Source organism: Wyeomyia smithii, chromosome 3, assembly GCF_029784165.1.
Source record: "Wyeomyia smithii strain HCP4-BCI-WySm-NY-G18 chromosome 3, ASM2978416v1, whole genome shotgun sequence".
In the NCBI taxonomy this organism is placed as follows: Eukaryota; Metazoa; Arthropoda; class Insecta; order Diptera; family Culicidae; genus Wyeomyia; species Wyeomyia smithii.
In genome coordinates, this window is record NC_073696.1 from 268,601,226 (window position 1) to 268,623,441 (window position 22,216).

At 38.4% G+C, this 22,216-nt stretch overlaps 1 protein-coding gene across 5 annotated transcripts in view; it reads left to right on the forward strand.

Annotated features, from left to right (window-relative positions):
• The window catches only part of LOC129729457 (uncharacterized), a 53,282-nt gene extending 32,016 nt beyond the window's left edge, over positions 1–21,266 (forward strand). For all 5 annotated transcript variants that reach the window (XM_055688038.1, XM_055688037.1, XM_055688041.1 and 2 more), the window contains exons 3-5: positions 1,811–2,344; positions 2,402–2,767; positions 20,604–21,266. In XM_055688038.1, coding sequence (XP_055544013.1) covers positions 1,811–2,344; positions 2,402–2,767; positions 20,604–20,722 — 1,019 coding nt within the window. In that variant the 3' untranslated portion in view covers positions 20,723–21,266. The remainder of the gene's footprint in view (positions 1–1,810; positions 2,345–2,401; positions 2,768–20,603) is intronic.
• Positions 21,267–22,216: the final 950 nt, after the last annotated feature.

Here is a 22,216-nt window from a genome sequence, read left to right on the forward strand (position 1 = left end):
AGAAACACTCATCACCCCGTGGTAATATGAGCCAATCTCGAGATATAGCATTTTTACGAAAATAGTTCTGAATTTCGTAATTAATTTTTCGTAAAAATGTTATATCTCAAGATTGGCTCATATTACCTCGGGGTGCTAAGTGTTTCTTACGTAAAATTTTCTGAGAAACACGATGAAACCATAAAATTTAAAATAAAATTAGTTGCACTGGCCGAAAAATGCAAATTTAATTTTAAAATACAAAAATAATCTATCTGGCAACACTTCCGGGCAAAAATAATATTTTTCTGGATTCCTTGGTTTATTTTCTTCAAAATTCACCTAACACTATTTTTCGGTGTCTTACGTCTATAAATTATAAAATAAAATAATTACGAAGTTTAGAACTTTATTCGTAAAAATGTTATATCTCGAGATTGGCTCATGTTACCTCGGGATAATAGTTGTTTCTTATGTGAAATTTTCCAAGAAACACGATAAAATTATCAAATTTAAAATCAAAATGGCTGCATTTGCCGAAAAATGTAAATTTAGTTTTAAAATACAAAAACAATTTATCTGGCAACAATTCCGGTCAAAACTTATATTTTTCCTAGATTCCTTGTTTCATTTCTTTCAAAAACCATCTATCATTGTTTTTCGGACATCTTACATCTATGAATTGTAAGAAAAAAAAAGAGATTTTTGACAAAAGTTGCGCGACTTTGCAATAAAGAGGGGGGTCCTAGAGAGTGGGGGGGTATTTCAATCGACACCGAAATTGGGATTTTTCGAAAGAGACAGAAGATGAACAATTCCCCCAACTTTGAACAAAATCTGTGATGGTCGTGTCCAAGTGGCATGTACACTTCGTATGGAATGACCCGTATGTTAAATATTCTATTTCTTTTTTCTTCATTTTTCTATAAAAGTGATAACGATGTATACATACAAAAGTTTTCAAGACAATTTGTAGTTAAGAGGTCTATTTTGTTGATTTTTCGCATTGATTTTTTATGTAGGCCAATACATCATTTGAATACTTTGCATTGAACCTTTGCCAAGTTTTTTGTGTTCGTGTTCTGAAGAGAGGGTTTCCAGACACTTATCTCTACAGGTACATTCGTATCCTTTTAGTAATTAACTTGTCTTCTTAGTCGTTCTCAAACATAGCAAGTGAGAATTGAGGCTCGTTATTGAAACATGGATTTAATGAATTAAAACCTAAACTTATCTAAATAACTGATTTTATTGCTTGTTTTAAACTGTTTTAAACTCGCACCTGCAATGCGAAAAAAATATTTTTTTGTTGTGTAAATAAAACCCACAGTCCTCTCAATACTACAACACTCACCATAAAGCTGCATCACTGTGGCTCATTAAGCAGTTTCCTGGATTATAAATAGCCACTTGAAACAGGCTGCATCCATCAATATAGAATCATCCTACTGATTCCAATTTCAACGAACATGTTTTCCAACATTAATTTTCCATATCCCCTCTGTGTGCAGCACCATTTTGAACCCGCATCGGATACTGCTGCGTTACAAACCAACGGCTGACACTAACTCCACCCTGCCACTCTGAAAGAACATCATTAAAACCGATCTCTACTTCCGTGTTTCCTCCGCACGACGGCAGCGTAAGCACACACACACACACACACAGACACGCAAACACACATACGTACCGTCATACCCCGTTCCTACTCCCAATCCGCTGAGGGCTAAGAGAAAAATGAGCGAAATCTTTTCAGCTGCTGCAAAGCGCAATGATTAATGGCCTACTTTAAAGTCTCTTCAATTCCACTTTCATTTCCGATTCCGACTAGAATCACTGGCCCTTCGGTTGACGACGGTCCGCATCCCGACCTACAAATTCCGTGGCGAGTCAGCGCTGCTCGAGTGCCAGTATGAACTGAATGGACAACAACCGGCCATTGACACCGGCTATGGGCACCGGCATCAGCAGCAGCAACAGTGGCAAAAGCAACCAACATCGACACGAAGTCGAACGCGGAATGATTCCCAAGGGGATAACCGCTATCCAAGTGTTCCAAGCTCTGCCGATTATCTAGACGATTCGGACTTTGGTTTTGTTGGTGAACGAGACGATCAAGAGCGGCTCTACTCCATCAAGTGGTACAAAGACAACGAAGAATTCTACCGATACGTACCCTCAGCGAAACAACCAATTAAGAGCTACAAAATCGATGGCATCCGAGTGGATCCGAACTACTCGGACGGTTCCAAGGTTCTGCTTAAGGTCCTATCCCTCAAGTCATCCGGTGTGTATCGATGTGAAATTTCCGCCGAAGCCCCAAACTTCGACTCAGTCCAAGGCGAAGGCCGAATGGATGTAATTTGTAAGTTTCGAATCCCATTTTATACCCGTTCTCTACTGACGCAGGTGATATTCACAGATGTTCCCAAGGACGGTCCACACATCAACGGTAGCGAACGAAGGTCCTACCACATCGGCGAAACGATGGAACTAAACTGCACTTCGGGGCGATCCTATCCCGCATCGACGCTGCAGTGGTATTTAAACGACCAGCTCGTGACAGACCCCGGCAGCATCGTGTACTACCCGCGGCTGCTCAATCAACACGGTCTGGTTACGAGCTTCCTGGGGCTTCGCATGGTCGTCCACCCAAGGCACTACATCGACGGGGTGATGCGAATCAAGTGTGTGGCCAGCCTCTCTCCGGTGCTGTGGCGGAATGGCAAAGAAAGCATCGTCCAGTGGGAACAACCGACGATCGATAACCGGGTGGCAATGCTGTTGGGTGAGTATTTCTCCTTCCCTAACAAAAACAAAAAAACGAATTTCAGGTGTTTTTTTATGCATGGTAGCGCCAGTGACGATGAAGCACAAAGCGCAACTTGTAAATGAATGCGGTGGAATTTGGCAACACATCGCCCCCGGGTAGCGGAGGTAGGGGAAATTCACAATAGTGGGATATAATTGAAACCGTGTCCATTGGTGGCGTAGGTTGGCACTAATTTTCCTATCGAGGTGAACGCATTATTTAACAACAATACACACAAACAATAAAGCAATTCTCGGTATTTGTTTTTTGTTTTTTGATCAAATATTCATCATTTTATTCACGTGAACAAAGCAGATTACATTCATGAAGGTGCATGGTGTTTTATCAACGCCGTGATAAATCCAGTGTGTGTGTCCATAATTTGTAGGTAGAGTAATACATCAAACTTCAAAAAAATATTTTTTGCGATGCAAACCACTAAGAGAGAGTTCCATTATTCATCTCATTAAGCCGATTTTCAAGAAGAATGCAAGGATTAAACACCAAATTTTCACGAAATCATTGAACAAATAAACAAAATACGCTTACGTGCTTTTATGGAATCGCCCAGCATTGTATATTCAGTAAACTTACGCTAGATTTATCGTTAATTTTGTAAAACAAACCATTTTTCACAACGCTTCCATGTTCATCTCAAAACACAAATCACTGCTCAATTATTCATCTCACGACGCCCCCATATTCATCAAACTGTTAATCATGTATGAATCACATTATCATGAATGAACGTAGCCACAGATCGTCGTAGTAGGTTACCTAGGTGTCCGCTGTAGTTGTTACGTGTGAAACTGGTAACCTAGGTACCACTGCAGTGCTGTCGATTTATGTCAATTATGTCAGAATAATTCAACATTTTCGGTATGTTTTTTCGTATTAACAGAAACTGTTTTGACAACTTTTGATTTTCTTCAACGGAGTGAAAACAGGTGAAAATACAAACAGGAAAAATTTAGGAATTGTAAAAATTCATCTCATATATTTTTGTCAATTCAAACTTGTTTTTGGAAATTTGAGGTGAACATTTCAAAGATAAGAGTAGTCTTAGTGTAGTGAGTGATTTAGTTTAGCGATTAAAATAAAAAGTGGTTCGCTAATGATGAAAGAAACTTTGGTTGGCTGCTGAACGAGTCCCGTTGTAGCCGTAATAAAGCAATGCGCATATTTTGTTTTCTGAGGTGAGGTGTGAGTTTTTGAGGATTCTGCTTTATGAGAAATCTAAAGTGAACTTAAAAGAATTTATTAGATTAGTTTAGTTAGAAAATATGCGTTTTTTCCTGTTCTGCCTTTCTCCTAGAAAGGTATAGCAATCACTGGAAAAACCAAAGGTATAAAAGTGCTCCAAAGGGTCGAATCTTGTATATCAATCGACTTAGTTTGACAAGCTGAGCATTTTCTGTATGTGCGTGTGTGAGTATGTGTGTGTATGTGTGTGTGTAACGTTCTCTCAATCTCACTCGATTTTCTCAGAGATGGCTGAACCGATCATCATGAAATGAATTGCAAATGAGAGGTCTTTTTGCCCCATAAGACCCTATTGAATTTAATTGTAATCGGATTTTTAGTTTAGAGGTTATATTTAAAAATGTGAAAATGACGAAACATCAATATCTCAGAAACTACTTAACCGATTTTAACAAAATTGGTTTCAAATGAACGGGCTACTTAAAAACCCTTAACTTTTGAGTTTCATGAAGATTGAACGTGTGGTTCAGAAGTGATTTAAGGAAACGTGTTCTGGAGAGTGTTTAATCTCACTCATGTTTCTCAGAGATGGCTGTACCGATTTCCACAAAATTAGTGTCATTTGGAAGGTCTAATTACCCCATAAGACCCTATTGATTTTTTTTGCAATCGGACTATTACTTTGCCTGTTATGTTTAAAAATGTGAAATCCAGCTTTGAAAAGAAACATATTCCGAAGACTACTTAAACTCACTCACTTTTCTCAGAGATGGCTGAAGCGATTTTCACGAAATTAGTGTCAAATGAAAGGTCTAGCTGACTCATAACACCCTATTGAATTTTACTGTAATCGAACTGTAACTGTAAACTTCATTATCTCAGAAAGTACACAACCGATTTGATCAATAGTATTATCAGATGAACGGGCTAGTTAAGGGTTAACAGGTGAGTTATGATTTAACACGTGGTTTCAAAGTTTGGCTGCCCTATACGTTCCCATTTCATTTGATTATAATCGAACTGAGCAACCGTTATGTATTAAATTGTTAATAAAACAACGAAATTCTATTATCTCAAAGATTACACGACTTATTTGAACATAACTAGTGTCATACGAACGAGTCATCTCTCAAACTTACAAATAACTCAATATAATTTAAATGTGGTATCGTACCATTTGAATGTTCCAGGTATCGCTCGTGATTGAATTGTTTTAGTTAAGAGTCATTTCTTTTATTTAGCTATTTCTTGAGCATTTACATTAAGACAAATTTCATATTTTCTACTTCAACTATATTTCATACATCTTCATTATACACATGTGAATACACATTTATTGGATTTAAGCGTTCATGTAAATCTATCTTTACAAATAATAAGTTTGAATGAGAAAGGCCGGGTCTGACCGCTAGGTGGATTAATTTAGGTTTTCAATTTTGTTTTTATGTTGTATAAGTTGTATATATGAGCTGAGATGAATAATGGAACAGTTTCCCTATTAAGTGCAAAAATTCATTTAGATAGAATAACTTTATAAAGAACCCACAAATACAAAATACAAAGAAAAGAAAAACAAAAGAAGGAATTCTAGAAGTCAAAAAACTTAGAATCCAAAAACCCGTAGTATCAAAAATCCAGATTCCTAAGAGTTCAATTTGAAAAAATAAAAACTTTGAAAAATTTAAAAACTTTTAAAAGTCCAATAGTTCGATAATTCGAAATACTGAAATCGATTAATCAAGGAATTAAAAATTCATGAAATTGAGAATCTAAAAATTTCAGATTTCAAGAATCTAAGAATCCACGACCACAAGATCCACGAATCTATGATTCAAAAAGTCCGAAAATTCAGGAATCCAAGATTCCAAGAATCTCGGATTGAGATCTAAGAATGTGAGAACACCAGAATCTTAGAATACGAGAGTTCGTGAATTCAAAAAACTTTTCAATTCAGGAATATAAGAAACTTTTCAAAATTCCCAGAATATAAGAAATCAAGAAATCAAGGATCTAAAAATCCTAAAAATTTAGAATCAACGACATCAACAGTTCAAGGGCTGAACAATCCGAGAATTAGAAAAAAACGACAATCTCTGAACTCAACGATTCAAAAACACAAAACTTCTTAATCCAAGAATCTTAAGAAGACAAAAATCTAAGATTTCAAGCATTCATATTTGTAAAAATTGAAGAATCCTAGAATTCGATAATCTAATACACTAAGGTAGCTTTTTACGCGTTTTTTTACGCGGCTTCTAGAATTTACGCGGTTTTTTTACGCGGCACGTATCCTTCGCGTAAAAAGCGTTTTTAGTGTACATTAAAAATCCAAGATTATCAAAATTAGGAATACTATAAATCCTGGATCCAAGAATCCAAGAACTCCACTAAGAAAACCAGATTTCAACAGTCCAAGAATACAAGAAACCAGAAATCCATCAATTCTGAAAATCTATTTGATTCCAAAAAATCAAGAGTTTAAGAATCCGAGAGTTAAAGAAATCGGGAATCTATGAAAGATGCCATTTTGTGCTATTGGTTTAATTTTTTGAAACACAACTCATTTCTGAAAAGCTATTGAAAAATACTATTTCGGATAGGTATTGATGATTACAAATATTTTTAGAGCAAACACGGTTCGTTTGAGCGGTTCGTCTTCGGCAAAGTTGTAGATAATAGTAGTGTCTATCAAAAAAAAAATACACTCTAAAATTATTAATTTTTTGAAAAAAAAAATTAAAAGAAAATTAAAAATTAATTATCCAAAACAGCCCATTTAAAAAAACTGATTTTTTTTATAAAAACTACGAAAGATTACCTGAACAACGAGACACCGGAGAAATCAGAAAAAGTTATAATTTTTTTTAATTTACTTATTTTTTCACAGAGAACAAAGTTATTATTTACAACTTCGCCAGATACACTATGCCAATTAAATAAACCGTTTTGACTGTAAAAAATATTCTTAATTCCTCATAGAGTGCTCTATTCGAAATTAAAAGTATGTCTACAGTCGAAACGGGCTGTTTGATCGGCATAGTGTCTTCAGCAAAGTTTTAGATAATGTTTTGTCCTTTCAAAAAAAAATATGCCTTTTGAAAAAATTCCCAAAAAAATTGTTTTTCCAAAAAATGTTTTTTTTTATTTCTAAATGATTGATCTTTTGAAGGTTTTTTTTAAATCAGATATTTAAAAAATGAGCTCTTTTGAACAATTAATTTGTAATTTTTGTTAAATTTTTTTTGAATAAATAACTTTTCAAGGTGTAATTTTTTTGGAAAGACATAATTATTACCTACAACTTTGTCGAAGACGTCACACCAATCAAACGAACCGAAGTGCTTTTTTTTATTTTATACTCGATTTTCACAATATTATGAGCCACCCTATGCCATATAAATGAACAACCCTAATGAAACATAATGTATTCGATGCTAGTTATAGTGTATATTATTATACAGTCTATTTCGAGAGACTTGTGATCAATTTCATTAAACAAATTCTAAACATTTTGAACTCAGCCTTCCACAATTGAAAAAACGACGAAGTCCCAGAGAGTCGATTTTTGCGAAAAAAAAATTCAGATGACACCAATTCTCGACGTTTCATGCGTTTTTCAGTTATTTGGCATCAAAAAATATTTTCGAAAACTGAAATTTCACGTATCATATGACTCGTGGAGGTATGAGATACGAACTTTCGAGGGGCGGAGCTGAGTTAGACGTTTCTTCCAAGATGTCAACTCACCATTAGAAGCCCACAAAGTCAGGAATCGAAGAGTTCAAGAACCTAAAGGTCTGACAATCGATTAAATGAATGAATCCACGACTCAAGGAGTTTATGAATCGAAGAATTTAAGGAAGGACTGAAAATGGGTGACTTTAAAAACACACTAATCCAAGAACCCACAAAATTCAGAATCCGTGAATGCTGGATTTTTCAAACTAAATTTCTATTTTTAGCAACGGCTTTTACCCGTTAACACACAAGTTCATTGAGCAGACAGTATGTGAAGTAGGGAAAGCGAAAAATAAGCGAACTGGAAATATGATACAGATTTGGAAAAACATACCGCATCCCGACGGGACATGAACCCGCAATCTCCTGTTCCGAAATCCGAAATTAAATTAGCTTTTTTAAATTTTCCTATATACCCAGATTTTTTATCAATGGACATTTTAAAGATTGCATTCGGAAGAAATTTGTCAAAGGTGCACACAAAAATTTAAATCCTTTCAACTCTTGCAGGTTATATTATTAGTTTTAGCACCTAAAGATTCAGTAACTAATCTTATTTAAGATCAGTGAGATCGGTTTTATACAGAATCTTACTATTTTTGATCAATGGGTATTCAAAGTTCATAAAATTACTTCCACAGGCCGTTTTTATGGTTTTGGGTGTTTTGAGTATGCCCCGAAAGTGGACCGTCCGGAATAAATTCTATTAGAGCTTCTAGTGGCCATAGAAATAATTAAATAAAACAAGTTCAAATATAACAAGGTTGCAGAGCAAACAATAAGACAGTATTTCCAGTTTTTAACTCGATTTATTTGAAGCGAAGTTTAAAAAATCCCTTAAATTGAATAGAAAATGTTTGAGCATAATTTGGATTTTTGTATAATGATCTTAAGAACTAGGTTTAACATTTTTTTGTAATTTTCTTATTTTCACATTTTTTATTTTTATAGGAATATAGATTCTACATGCTCTTTGCATGCGAAGTAAGTTTGAGCGATCAGAGCACGTGGGGGCGTATAAGCGATTCATCTTGTGTAATGAGCAAAGCCTTGGTGCTACATTCCGATTCGGAACTTGACCTTCTGTTTTATTGCATTTACACAGACTTCGCAGCCGACTGTTAAGTGTACAGGACAATTGCGGGGCTAGCGCTACGATCCTACTGACACTAAGTCTCTCCCGAGCCGAGACTCGAACATGCGAAGACTGGCTTGTTAGGCCAGCATCGTACCTCGAGACCATCTGGGAGATCATCTTGTGTAATGTTGAACTTAAATTGTAGATTTTCAATCTGTCATGTCATGTGTTAGTCTATGCTTAGCTCAGGGGTAACGAGGAAGTAGGCGAGGTGGAGATTCGATTTACGCCTCAAGCTGCTTTTATGCCCACCACGTTACTCGTATTTCGACGAACGGGAACCTAGGAAAAGGGAAGCACCGAACGAAGAGCGACCCAGGTGAAAAGCGTTGCCTGATATTAACGTGCAAACCCCTACTGGCTCAAAAGCTTCTGCTTAGAACACCCTTTCGTTAGACCAGTAGCGAAAAGGAGTAAAACCTCTGTATGGATTCGGAATACCGGACTAATTGGCAGGTGTAAATTGGTATGAATCTCAAAGCTGATGGTTGTACACTAATTCTACATTATATTCATCTTGCTATCGAACAATGTTTCTCTTAACCTAAGTTTACTTGCGCTTGTGTAACCATAGTAGCTTTTTTCCCCAAATTCAGCAGGTCGACCTCGCTGTACATCTGCTGCTGCCTGTGTTCCCACGGCTTGGGCTCGGCTTCAATGATTGCTGGGTCTCCCTGCCGACCAGCACGGGTTCAATCACACCGCACGACGAGGATGTATGTCCTAGCTTACACTGCGGGGCGGGTATATCTTTGACCACCACAGAAGGGCGTTCTGGCCACTGATGCTCTCTGTCCGGATGACTGTGAAGTAGAAGTTCTGGTGTAACCAGAGCAGAACATAAAAAGGCTCTCCACGGACCTGTTCGGGGGCAATTAGCCATCATTTCACGATTTCTTATAGCTATGGTACACAAGCGTTCTATTAACTATCAACATATCATTGTAATTTTTACCTTTTTTTTTGTTTTACAATAAGTTTTTCTTTATTCATTTAAAACATTGTTTTCCGCTCTATTCTTCTCTTCGTTTTTTTTTGTTTTTTACTAAACTATAATAACTTTAAATAGGATTAACAATTAGACATAGGAAACAATTTGTCTTACACAATAAGGTTTTACAGACAGTGACTAACATCTTTTGTTTTACACAAATCACTTTTAGATCCTTTTGTTTTTCACACAATTAGTTTTCAGATAACAACTGTTCCTTTTGTCTGCTTTCTTCTTAATTATACTGATTTACACCTTTTATTTTTTTTAAATTGTAAAAATGACTTCGCGCGTAACGACTTCGCTTACTGTTCAGCGTAAAAAGGAGTCTTCCCCGCTTTGGCTGTGCCTTATAAACCCTTTCGAATTCCCCTAATCTTGACATATCTATATCTTGGCAACACTTTATAGGTCGTTAAGTTTTGATGATCCAAAACCCTTGTGGCAAAACATGCCTCGGTGCATCTGATCGTGAACCGGTGCAAAAGCAGATGCAAAAGCACCAGACGTGGAGGGATATCACACATGCAGAACGAGGTAATCGTGGTCGTATAAAAAAGCTTGCCTTCGTGAGTGACCCCTCCGTCCCAGACGTAAAGCGACAGACTTGGAGGGATATCACTCACTCAGTGGGCTCTATCTACAGAGTCGTAAGAAGGGGGTCTGAGCAGCTTTAAATATTTGTAAGTTTGACAAAGTCAACACATTATCCTTGAAACCAACGGTTACACATGATATTTTCATGCAGGTTCCACTTACGTTTAGTGCTCATTTATTTATTTATATTGAACCTCCGTTTTTAATCTGCACTAGGCGATGCTGTTATAATAGATATAAGTTTTAGGTTAGAATCTAAGTTAGAGACCCCCCCCCCCCTAGCAAGTTTAAAGCCACCCCCTAGAATTTGTCAGAAAATAATTGTAGTCAATATTAATACATTCCATACTCCTTATCAGAGCATCAAAATCAACACAAATTGAGATGTCACCATTCATTGGCTGAGAACTAGTACTGCACCCAGGATCGATTCCCAAACCTAGCTCTCTTACTTACCTTACCAATCAGATGGGGGCCGTAGTGGCTCGTGCTGTATCAAGGAGTTGTTGCCATGCTGCTCAGTTTTGGGCTGTGTTTCATTAGTTCCCCAGACGTCTCATCACCCGCAACTCTCTTTCGATCTGGTCGAGCCAACGTGCACGCTGCGCCCCTCTAGTCCTGATCAGGGTTGCTGAAGAGAAGTGATTTCACATTTCACAGGATCATCGTCCGGCATCCTTACGACGCGACCGGCCCACCGCAACTTATTGACTTTTGCAAGGTGTGCAACGGGGCTCTCTCCAAGCAGCGCACTGTCGCCATTATCTGTCGTCCGTCTGTACTCCACAATAGATAGTCCGCAGCAACTTCCGTTCGAAACCTTCAAGCGCGTTGAGGCCCTCCGCCTGATGCGTCGATTTATCGATTTCGTAGAGGACTACCGGTCGTACCTGAGCTTTTTACTTCGTCACACTAGACTCGATCGAAGTGGTCATGCCAATATACCCACCGCAATTGAACGTACGTTTGTATGTCTGAGAAAAACGGACCGTCGATGAGAACATGGTCAGTTTGGTTTGTTGTACGTTTGTTAGGTGATCTCCAGATGGTTTCGCGGATGTCTTTTTGGAGAAAGCAGGTTCTTCGGGCTGCCAATCTGCGGAAAGCTGCGAAGTTGATGCATCCCTGGCCGTTGTCGTACGTCACGGTGTGCAGGCCTTACGGGCTGATCACCGGCTTATATATGTCTTCCTTTCGTCGGTAACTGCACTCCATACTATAGTTACAAAACTAGAAAAATCTTTTGCTGCAAAAGAAATTTCCCTTACGGCGTTCCTTGATATTGAAGGGGCATTTGATAACTCGTCTCATGACTCAATGGCTGCTGCAATGGTTTCGACAATTGCATTATTCATTGGATAAGCGAGATGTTATCAAAAAGAGAAATAGCAGCAAGCCTTGGTAGCTTTAATATAAGTGTAACAGCTATAAAAGGGTGCCCACAAGGAGGGGTGATATCTCCTCTGCTGTGGTCATTAATAGTTGATGATCTTCTAAAAAAATTGATGGAAGAAGGCTTTGAAGTAGTTGGATTTGCTGATGATATTGTCATTATTGTTCGTGGCAAGTATGATGATATCATCACAGACCGAATGCAAACTGCCTTAAACATTATTTCCTCGTGGTGCGATAGGGAAGGCTTAAATGTAAATCCTTCAAAAACCACTATCGTCCCATTTACACGTAGAAAAAAGACTAGGCTTAATGATATTATGCTAAAAGGTGAGCTTCTTAAACTCTCAGATAACGTCAAATACCTTGGAGTAACTCTTGACAAAAAACTTAACTGGAATACACATCTAGAGCAGGCAATAAAAAAAGCTACAAATACTCTATGGATATGTAATAAAACTTTTGGTAAACAATGGGGACTCAAACCGAAAATGATCCATTGGATATATTCGGCTATAGTGAGACCCAGAATTACTTATGCTTCACTAGTCTGGTGGACAAAAACAAGGGAGAAAGGTGCTCAAGATAAGTTGGAAAAACTTCAACGGCTAGCCACTCTCTCAATAACGGGTGCAATGAGAAGCACACCCACCAAGGCATTGGAAGCTCTACTGTTTATGCTTCCACTGCATCAATTCATACAATTAGAAGCCGAAAAGAGTGCCTTACGGATCAAAAGATCATTAAGGCTCTTTGAGGGTGATTTTACGGGTCATCTAGGTATTCTAAAAACTATTCGTATCAATCCTCTAGTGATAAACAATGAAGACCGGTTGGAGAAAAGATACAATTTTGAAAGACGATTTCGAATGTTTGAACCTGAGCGTGATGTTTGGGAACGCGGTGGTCCTGATCTCCGCCCAGGATCAATCATTTCCTACACAGATGGTTCAAAAATGAACAATCGAGTGGGAGCAGGAGTAACTGGCCCAGGAATAGACCTGTCAGTTCCAATGGGCCAATGGCCAACTGTCTTCCAAGCTGAAGTCCAAGCAATACTAGAATGTTCTGAAATATGCCTACGCAGGAAATACAGACACTCAAACATTTGCATGATGTCCGACAGTCAAGCAGCGTTGAAGGCTTTGAAGTCTGCGACATGCACATCAAAACTAGTTTGGGAGTGTGTTCAATCACTCCAAACACTGGGTTGTAATAATCAAGTAGACTTATACTGGGTTCCTGGTCACTGTGGAATAGATGGGAACGAAAGAGCCGATGAATTGGCAAGACTTGGATCGTCTCATCAGTTCATAGGACCAGAACCCTTCTGTGGTCTATCCGCTTGTTTCCTTAGAATGGAACTAAAAGCATGGGAAACTCTGAAAGTGGAATCCAACTGGACAAACACCTTCATCGGTAGGCAGTCGAAACGGTTCATCACTCCGAACGTTTCTATGACTCGTAAAATACTGGATCTTTCAAAAAAAGATCTAAGCACGTATACTGGTTTAATAACAGGGCATTGTCCGAGCCGTTATCATTTGAAGGTTATGAAAAAACTTCAAGATGATATATGTCGAGTATGTGGCATGGAAAAAGAAGACTCGGAACATCTGTTATGCCGATGTCCGGCAATTTTTATCAAAAGATATAAGTTCTTCGAGAGAGGTCTTCTGGAACCCTCTGAAATCTGGAGAACAAATTCCAGTACGGTTGTGCGCTTCATACGAAGTATAATACCGGACTGGACTAATGCTATTGGCCAGACTATAACGACCACTTCCAATAGTGATACGTTATCCTGACTAAGCAAAATTGAAAAGGGGGAATATGTCACAACATATCAAAAAATTGGTCGCAGTGACGAAAATACCCAACACGGAAAAAAAATGTCTTCCTTACCGATCTGAGCGTTCATGTCCCCAATGACGATCTTGATGTCTCTGTGCGTAGAACGTTTCTTTCTCTATTTCGGGATGTCCTTCGTGAGGGAAGTGGACATTGAGGATGGTGTAGTTGTAGAACCAGCCTTTTATTCTCAACAAACACAACCTGTCGCTGAACGCTTGCCACTTGATCGCACGACTCTGCATCCTGCCCAGCACTATAAAGCCGGTACCCAGCTCTTGGTTGTGCCGCCGCTCTGGTAAAACTGTGCCCTGCGGCCACAAATTCGCCGTACCTTCTATTCTTCCTGGTAAAGCTCCTGGAGCGCAACGATGCCGAACTGGTGAAGTTCTAGCTGATCCAGCAGAATCCGGTCGGCACCCGATAAGCGATCAACTGTTACATGTACCGAGCTTCTAATCGTCGTTCTTATTTCGTCGCTAGATCATTGCCGGTAATTCCGGTTCGTTTTCAGTTCTTTATTGTTCGTAGTATGTTTATTTTAGCATGCTGCTTTACTAGGGCTGCGACGCCTAGTCTCGCGACGGGGCTGCCTTCTTGGGTGTAGCGACGAGACACCGCATTTCATTGTTCAACCGTGCACTTCGGATCAGTCGCTGTTTGAGCCGCCCCTATCTTGGGAAACAGACGCTCAGACAAGCTGTTCTCTAAGGAGAACCACTACCGCTTCCCTGTCAGCATACGACCAAGTTCCCACCGGTTCCCCAATCTTTCCTTGGTTGCTCGTATTTCAGTCGGTTCCACGTGGAGTTAGGGATATAGCATTATGCCTTTAACCACACTGGGATCTAGTTTATCAACTAGTACGGGTGTACTGCTGGTACGCACTGCCTAGCTGTTTACTAAACCTAGTTCTCCTCAGTATCGAATCAGTGTTGCTGATAGAAGTTGGTGTTGACGCTGTAGTCAAGATATTCAATACATCTTCGGAGATTTATTCCCGATTAAAGTGATTTTTTCTACTATTTTATGCGTTTTTAAATAGGCGCATTGTAACTCTTTTTTCTCCTTTTTTAAACGAAATGTATGAAAATTAGCCCCCCCTAGAAATTTTCCTAAGTTGCGTCCATGGTAGAACTATAAATATAATAATAATCACCACTTTCCTAAGCCACTGGTTTAGTCTGCTGCTACTTCTGAAGTGGCGATCTACATTCAACATGGCTGTTTTATCGTTGATCGTAGATCGTTTCCGATCGGTATCGCTCGTGCTGGATAAAGCGTCGCTTCAATAGGCCTATTGTGAATTGGTAGCACCAGGGGAACTCGCTGAATGTTGGTTCATCACAGACAGGGTGACAATGGGTATTTTCGGAACCGCGATAATATTCATGGACCAGGAAACGACTCCAGACGCCATTTTGGATTTCAAAATGGCGACTTTCGATTTCTGAACAACAACCATATTGGCCGAAAACCACCCAATATTGTTATTTCCGGAATCAAATCGATGTGCTGAGATCATAAATCAACTCCAGACACTATTTTTTAATGTAAAATAGTGACTTTCGGTTTCCGGAAAACATAATTGACTAAATACTATTTCATATGATTACTTTCGGCATCAGAATGATGCCCAGAGACCTGAAAATGATCCCAGAGGAACCGGAATTCACCGTCTTGAAATTAAAAATGGCGTATGGAGTCGATTTCCAGTCACAAGGCATCATTTAGATCCTGGAAATACTCATATTTGCTGGTATTTGGCCACATTTTAATGTTTTCTAGAAACCGGAAGTAGCCTTTTGGAATCCAGAATGCTGTCTGGGGTCGTGGAATCTGTTCCGAAAGCACTATTCTAGAGGAATATAAAAAAACATGAAAATGCCCTGTGGAAGTAATTTTATGAAGTTTGAACTAATAATTGTAAGATTCTAGAGAATTTCTTAAATCATAAAACTTCGCTTTTGCGAAACACGTTCTCGGAAAACCGGATTTCTTGGGTTATCAAAATTGTTTCGGGGCACTGAGTACCCGGGTACCCCGTTGGGTGCGTAAGAGTGTTTAATTGTCGAGCACGTAACGGTTAATTAAATATATCTGTTACCTCTATCTTTGAAGAAACAACTGTTTAGCCTTTTTTGTATCACTAGTTATTCTTCGGTTATTTCTGTACAAAAACATCGGTATTTAACTCATTTTTTTCTTACGGCTACAGAAACTTAGTGCGTACTTATGCCCCACAATGAGTTTTTCAACTGGTTTGATTTTTATGAAAAACGCTAAAACATTTTTGGCAAAACAACTTCAACCTACAAACCACAATTACACAAGAGTTGTTGCCTCTCTCCTGGAAAGGTATAGCAATCACTGGAAAAACCAAAGGTATAAAAGTGGTCCCAATGGCCGAATGTCATATACCACTCGACCCCTTTCGACGAACTGAGCATTTTCTGTATGTATGTATGTATGTGTGTATGTGTGTGTGTGTGTGTGTATGTATGTGCAACTTTTTTTTCTCACTCACTTTTCTCAGAGATGGCTGGACCGATTTTCATGAAATTAATTGTAAATGAAAGGTCTAGTTGCGCCATAGGTTGCTATTGAATTTCATTGTAATCGGAATTTTAGTTTAGAGGTTATGTATCAAAATGTAAAAATCACGAAATATCAATATCTCAGAAACCACACAACCGATTTTAATAAAATTGGTTTCAAATGATCGGGCTGTCTTTAGAACCCTTAACTTTTGAATTTCGTAATGATTGAACATATGGTTCAAAAGTTATGTAAAGAAAAGTTATCCTGAGGTTGTTTAAACTCACTCATTTTTCTCAGAGATGGCTGAACCGATTTTCACAAAATTAGTGTCGAATGAAAGGTCTAGTTGCCCCATAGGTTGCTATTGAATTTTATTGCAATCGGATTGTAACTTTGTCCGTTGTTCATGAAAATGTGAAATCACATAATGAAAGTAAACATATTGTCTTCCTCCTAACGATCACTGGCTAATTAAAAGGTAGAAAAGTGATCCAAATGGCCGAATGTCATATACTACTCGACTCAGTTAGACGAATCGAGCATTTTCTGCATATAAGCATGTATAGGTGTATATGTTTGTGTGTGGGTGTGTACGTGTGTATGTGCACCTTTTTTCGCACTCACTATTCTCAGAGATGGTCTGACCGAACAGATTTCAATGAAATCAATTGCAAATGAAAGGTCTAGTTGCCCTATAAGACCCCATTGAATTTTATTGTAATCTGATTTCTAGTTTAGAGGTTATGTATCAAAGTGTAAAAATCACGAAACATCAATATTTCAGAAACCACACATCTGATTTGATTAAAATTAGTTTCAAATGAACGGGCTACCTTAAAAACCCTTAACTTTCGAATTTTATGAAGATTGAACATGTGGTTCAGAAGTTATGGAAAGAAACGTGTTCAAGAGACTATTTAATCTCACTCACTCACTGTTTCTCAGAGATGGCTGGCCCGATTTTTATAAAATTAGTGTCATATGAAAGGTCTTGTTGCCCCATAAGACCCTAATGATTTTTTTTACAAACGGATTATTAAAAATGTGTTTAAAAATGTGAAATCCAGCTATGAAAAGAAACATATTCCAAGACAACTTACTTGGACTCACTCATATTTCTCAGAGCCCTATTGAATTTTGCAGTAATCGGACTGTAACTTCGTCTGTAATGTATCGAAATGTGAAAATCACGAAACTTCATTATCTTAGAAACTACACAACCGATTTGAACAATATTGATATCAGATGAACGTGCTAGTTAAGGGTTAACTGATGAATTATGGTTGAACACGTGGTTTCAAAGTTTGGCTGCCCCATACGTTACCTTTTCATTTGATTGTAATCAAACTTAAGCAAGCGTTATGTTTTAATTTGTAAAACAACGAAAGTCTATTATCTCAAGTGTTACAGGACTTATTTGAACATAACTAGTGTCATACAAATGAGTCATCTCTCAAACTTACAAATAACAAACTTCATAACAATTTGATATGCTGTTGAAAAGTTTTAGAAAGAGAAGAAATTCAAAGACTATTCAACACTTTACCTGCTTCGTTCAATATATATGGCCTCAACATGATTTAAATGTGGTATCGTACTATCTGAACGTTCCCGGCATCGCTCGTGATTAAATTGTTCGAAATTAAGAGTCATTGCTTTTATTTCGCTATTTCTTAAGTACTAACATTACGTCAAATTTCATATTTTATACTTCTATTACAACATCATTATTTTAGAACCCAAAAAGTGGATAAACATTTATTGGATTTAAGCATTCATGTAAATCTATTTTTACAAATAATAAGTTTGAATGAGAAAGGCTGAGTCTGACCGCTAGGTGGATTGATTTAGGTTTTTAGATTCTGTTTTTATTTTGGAGTTTCTGTAGTTTCTGTTATTCCAAAAATTAACAAAATTTAATCAAAACAGCCTAAAACACAACGTACTCCATAATTTCGTACCATTCAAACGAAATGTTTTTTTTTTTTCATGTGTGATCAGCTGACGTAGTTATGCTGCAGTTTCATACAATGTTGCCAGTTTATTTGCTCGTTTGTTTCGAAACTCCAACGCGTACTTTTGCCCTGTGTGCACTTTTGTTCCTCACTACTCTACTCATTTGCCAAACTCAACGTAACTTAACTTTTCAATTGCAAAAATATAATATCTGGCAACACTGGCACACTTAGCTGATATTTCTTGGATTCTTTGACTAATTTTTGTTCAAAACTTCAGATTTTTGTTCGAATCTTCAGGTAAAAATATCTGGAAATATAAAAAACTAAAAGAGAAGGTTTTCAATACCACAGAAAATTAGCCCTTAATTTTATAAAATGCTGTAACACGAGTTTAGCTCATAACACCTGATAAGTGTTTTTCATGTAAAATTTTCTCAAAAATATTGAATGAAATTGTCAAAATTGAAATCAAAATAAACTCATTTGCCTAAAAACATTTCAATTTTTCATATGTAAAAAAACACTGCCGCTTAGCATTGATTTTTTGGATTCGTTGGCAAATTTTCATATTCATATTCAGATTTTCATAGTGACCCGATCAGAAAGCCAAAACAAAAGTGTAACAGAAGCTGTTAGTTTGTTACGAGTAAAACATTTCAAGTTGTGTTTTAAATTTGACCCCGTTAGGTGTTAAAATAACAGAAATTATAACAAGAATGATTCTACTCGTACACGCAAAAGTTGGATGGTGCGAAACCAGTACAAAATTGTGCGTTTTTAGCGCAATTGTTGATGTAATTTGGAACCAGTACAATGATTGCGTGTTGGGCATAACGCAATTAATGCTCTAGCATTTGTTCAATGTATATGGCAGCTCCAAACTACTACACCTAAACAGTTTCAACTGGTATCAAGCAGCATTGCAAAGCGAGTGAGAGGCAAAACCTTTCTCATCCTTTCTGCTTGAGAACGAGACATATGCTAGGCTTCTCAAATCTTTTGCACACACGCTTTCGAGATACTCTTTCTTCTTCATGCATTCCCCTGAGTTGCAGCAAGCACGCACCGACAGTATGAGTGAGACTAACAACACTATGGTATCAAGAATGTACAACACGGGTGTCTCGCTTATTTCGTGAGGCGACGAGACATTGCCTTGCGCGTCGCAATCCGAACCGAAAGAAAAGCGAAAGAGCAACCTGCAAATTGTATGTGATTTGTCTAGTCTCGTCGCACGAATATGGAAATCATACGAGCGAGAGAGAAATTTCTCCGTCGCTTGAAAAAAAAAGCGCGTGCATAAGTTGTTGTTTGCTGCTTGCCCTGCTCCATGAGTAGCAGTCACTAATACACTCGACGCGAGAAATAAAGTGTCGGTATACGATACATATTCTGATTTCATTCTATGTCAATGTATTCGCAGTACAACTGTTGCGTTATGCGTTTCACACATTCATTGTGCGATTTCTGTGCAACATTTGTGCGAATCGGGAGGACACAATGATTGTATAAGACTTCAACTTTTGCGTGTATCAAACCCATATCAAAATTTGTTACCAACGTATCAGCTTTCTAACAAATTATGATATCATATAGAACACTATAATAACATTCGTTGTTAGAAACAGCAAGTTTTGACGAAAAATTCGCTAGACTTGTTTCAGAACTAGTCCATTTCAGGATTTGTCGTTATAACTCATTCAGATTCTATTTAATTATCAAAACTATACGGGAAAATACAAAACCGTATCAAAATATGTTATTTGTATCCTCTGTTGATAGAATTTTGTAATTTTTCAGTTAGGCTCTCCTGATCGGGGATCCCGTATGAACAATCTCACAACCTTTGAACCAAATCAAAGAAAGTCGTTGAGATGAGGAGAGCGAGTTGACATGAGGAGATGGTATAATCCATATGTAAAATGTGTAGAATTTGATATCTTAGTTTGTTTATGATATCTTAGTTTGTTTTCGTATTTTCGTCATTTCGTACTCTTCGATGTGATGTTTGCAATATTCACACTACCAGCCGTTTAATGAAAACGAATTGCACAACGAACACCGAAACGTCAAAACAGCAAACTGCAACCAAAAACTGCTGCAGCAACCTTCGAGCGCAAAAGCTCGAACAACCTACCGGCAAACTTTTCCGGAACATCCTTCAACTAAAATCAGATTAGAACTCAATCTCCCACCACTCGAGAAACAAAGTTAAACCAAAACTATCCACTCCGGCTGAGCACACTAGCTACTACCATCGCATCGGGGCGTCCCGTCCGTTTGTGTGTGTGAGCAAGCAGCATGTTCATAAATTGATTTTTCCGAAAAAGCATCTCCCCTTTTCGAAGCATTGTATGAGCATTTTTTTTTATTTCGGTTCCTTCTGCTTCCTTTCTTCCGCAGTGAAAAGCAGCAGCTGCCGGTGGCTACCCAGTACGGGTCTCCTGATGCTCTGTTCCGCTCTGCTGTACATCATCTGTGAAAGCTGCAGAAGCACCAACGGCTGCAGCCTGAAAGGGTGATACTCTGAGCAGAGTGGAAGCACAAAGAAGCCATCATCCCATCAGTACAGAAGCGAAACTCGGTTAAGGTTAGGATTTACTGAAAGTTGCACTTTTTACATCGGTCCATAGAGGAGAAGAAGAAGTTTCGGAGAACTAAATCAAAAGTAGGGTTAGGCAGGAGGTGAGTACAAGTGTAAGATTAGTGTAATTCAACAAAAACGGAGGGGCAAACAAAATAATTGAACTAGCAAAAGAAACAACTGAAGTGCGATGATTCACATTGTTTAATGCCTGTCGGCACCCGGCAGCCTAATATAGGAAAAGCTTTTTATCTGAAATAAGTTTCCCTCACCCTCCCCCCGGTGGTAGTCAGTTTTGTTATCATTCGCGTTGTGTATAGCATTTAGCCAACCGTGGTCCGGCACTGTACATAAGTAACGTAAACCTCCACAGTAGACAAAATTGAAGAGTGATTTCGAATTTGTTGATTTTTGTATATAAAAAAAGTTAGCTGGAAAACATTCCTATAGCAAATATTTTGCCTGAACCTATTGGTTGGAAACGATTGAACTCAATCAATCCGAAAGTTCCCATTTTACGAGCACTCTTCTATTGCTGTTCTTTGCCTCGGTCTGTGGATTAGTTCCAATCACGAACCAGACAAAGTTGCAAAAACCAGCATCTATCGAATCCTGTTTTACTATTCGGAAGGTTGAAATTTTATATTGCTTCCGTGTGTTGTACCGCAGCTCTTTAAAAACTTCTGGTCCGCCTCGGTACGTACGGTAGCATATTTTCGCATACATACGGTCAACCAATTGTTCCCACATCCAAACGATGATTTCGGTCCATTTCCCACACCCCGCGCGCACTTGAGCAAAATTGATTTCCAAATAAATTGAACAATGAATGCATTCGCTTGTTTCCAACTCGAACCCAATGCACACTGGCTAGTATGTAGTGCAGGAGGCGAGCACCAAGGGCATCGGCACTCGAAATCAATTGCCCGGAACGCCATCCCATCCATTTATCCGCTATGAAGCGACCACAGAGGCGGGCTGCTAGGCAATGGAGCCGCACGAGGTAAGTGAAGTGGCAACTGAAGGGACTACCGAATTGAGCAATATAGTTGTTCGCTTTCTCGTCGTAACATTGACTATTGAAATTTATTTGGTCGAAAAGTTTTTCTTCGATTCCGCCACTTGGCAACCCCGCATCGGCAGCTTCCAGCAACACCCGGCAACCATCGTCGGAGGGAGTGTGTAAAATTGGAAACAAAAACCCGCCCAGACTCCAGACCCGGCACTCATCGAATATCGATCGATCGTTCGGAATCAAAATTCAATATTTGCAGCATTGGAGCTGGGCGCACATACACACACACACTACAGCAAGAGTATGTGCGAACTCTGCCCGATGGGCGTCGATGTGATTGCGATTCTATTCTAGCTTTGTAACGCGAGCGTTGGTACCGGGAGATGGGGACGCAAAGTACCAGCAAGATAGCGTTCC